The 1,965-nt window shown below is 42.1% G+C and overlaps 1 protein-coding gene across 1 annotated transcript; it reads left to right on the top strand.

Moving 5' to 3' along the window:
• Positions 1-670: 670 nt before the first annotated feature.
• On the top strand, positions 671-1,726 carry LOC121804031. The gene has a single exon (XM_042203582.1). The coding sequence runs from the start codon at positions 671-673 to the stop codon at positions 1,724-1,726; it is 1,056 nt and encodes a 351-aa protein (XP_042059516.1).
• Positions 1,727-1,965: the final 239 nt, after the last annotated feature.

The raw sequence follows: 1,965 nt of genomic DNA, 5'->3' as shown, positions 1-1,965 counted from the left end.
AGGAGAGATGGAATGCAAAGCCCAAGTGAGTGCAGTGGGTAACTGGAACCAAAACAACCAGAACAGTAATTGGAACCCTTGGAAGATCAAGGATGCTCCATGGAGAGATCATCGTAATTTCAGATAGGCTGATGGGAACCAGAATCCACCTCCTCAACCGCAGAATACAAATCCACCTGAAGGGCAATCTAACTGGCCTACCAATAATTAGGAGGGGCAGAATTACCAATCTAATTAGTCTGGTAGAAATCAAGAAGTACATAATTTCTAGCAGAATTAGTCCAACAGGAATCAAGAGGGACAGAACAATTGGGGAAATAGGAATCAAGGGAACTAGTCCAACTAGGTCAACAGGAATCAGAACCAACCCTCAAGTAACTATGTCCCATCGCACCAAAGGAACTACCATGGCAATAATTCATATCCTCCAGCCAATTACCAAGGAAACTAAGGACCGAGTGTCAACTATAATGTAAATCAGGGGCAACATGGGAATTTCCACCAGAACCAGGGATCAAGTTCAAGTCAGCCGTACCCCAAACAATCAAGGCATGCGGATGATGTGGTAAGCGTTCTACTCAGCTCGCAGCAGCATTTTCAGAGCAATATGTAGGCTAATAATGACATAGTCCACAAGCTGCAAGACGCTCAACAAGAACAAAAAGCAGCGATGGATATGGTAGCCAAACAGATGACCCAAATTGCCAATTTATTGAGTGAGATGCGAGGGAACGAGGGAAGAAATCCTTCTTCTGTTAAACCACCAGACAGAGCAAACATCCGCCAAATTACCTTGAGATCAGGACGAGAGTACAAAGGGCCAACAATGAAGATTGATGAACGAGAGCCGACTGTGGTGAGTGAGGAAAAAGATAACATGGTTCAGCATAAGGAAAACACCGAAACAGGGGGAGCCGGAACAGGGGATGATTCGTTCATCCTTAGCCCAGAAACTGAAGTGGGTAGTGAAGAAACAAGGAAAGAAACTAGAGAGTTTTCCAAGGGAGACTCTAGCAATACGACTAAACAAGTGAAACTATTCCCTTATCTAGGGGAAGCCAGAAAAAAGAATGATGATCAAGTGGATTTCATGGAAATTTTCGGTAAGCTAGAAATCAACCTGCCATTTCTACAGGCTATGAAATTACCTCTCTTCTGCAAGTTCGTTAAGGAATTCATTGCTGGGAAAATCAAGTCGAATGGGAAAATCATGATTGGAGAGAGCGTTTCAGCTGTGATACAAAAGAGGAGGCTGCCAACAAAGAGGACCGACGGAGGTATGTTTACATTACCCATCAATGTGTTACCTCTTTCACGTTACAAGAAATTGGAAGGAGTAAGACTAGTTGATACGAAGGTAGTAATCCAATTGGCTGATAGATCGTGCATAAGTCCAAAAGGTGTGCTAGAGAATGTGATAGTTAAGGTGCATGATTTCTTATATCTTACTGATTTCCATGTGATTAAGATGATTGAGCATGAATCTGCTGAGTCTAGCAGAGTGCTTTTAGGTAGACCGTTCCTACGCATAGCTAAGACTATTATTGATGTCTTTGATGGAACGATTTGTATGGACTATCATGGGGAGAAATTCACTTTTAACATTGATGAGTCTATTAAAAAACCTTTAGATGTGGAAAATCTTCATGTCGTGGATATTATTAACCCCTTGGTCCAAGAATATCTTGAGACTGAACTCATGCAAGAACAGATTGATAATTCATAATTGAGTCACTCAATTGATAAAGAAGTAGCAGGATGGTGTGAGGCAATGAATACTCTAGAATTGATAGATGAGGAGTTAGCATAGGCAATCGAGGAATTTTGTAAGAATCCGACGTCTGCCAGGTCAAAAGGATCTGCCTATCTGGCTAGTGTGGAGAAACTGCCAGACCTAGAGGATTTGACCACGAAGGAAATGGAAATGAATCCACTACCCCAGGAGGCAAGTTCACAAAAGAAAGA

The sequence above is a fragment of the Salvia splendens genome, chromosome 5 (assembly GCF_004379255.2).
Source record: "Salvia splendens isolate huo1 chromosome 5, SspV2, whole genome shotgun sequence".
NCBI classification, from domain to species: domain Eukaryota; kingdom Viridiplantae; phylum Streptophyta; class Magnoliopsida; order Lamiales; family Lamiaceae; genus Salvia; species Salvia splendens.
The sequence above is the reverse complement of the archived record's forward strand: the minus strand, read 5'-3'. Positions and strand labels throughout refer to the sequence as shown.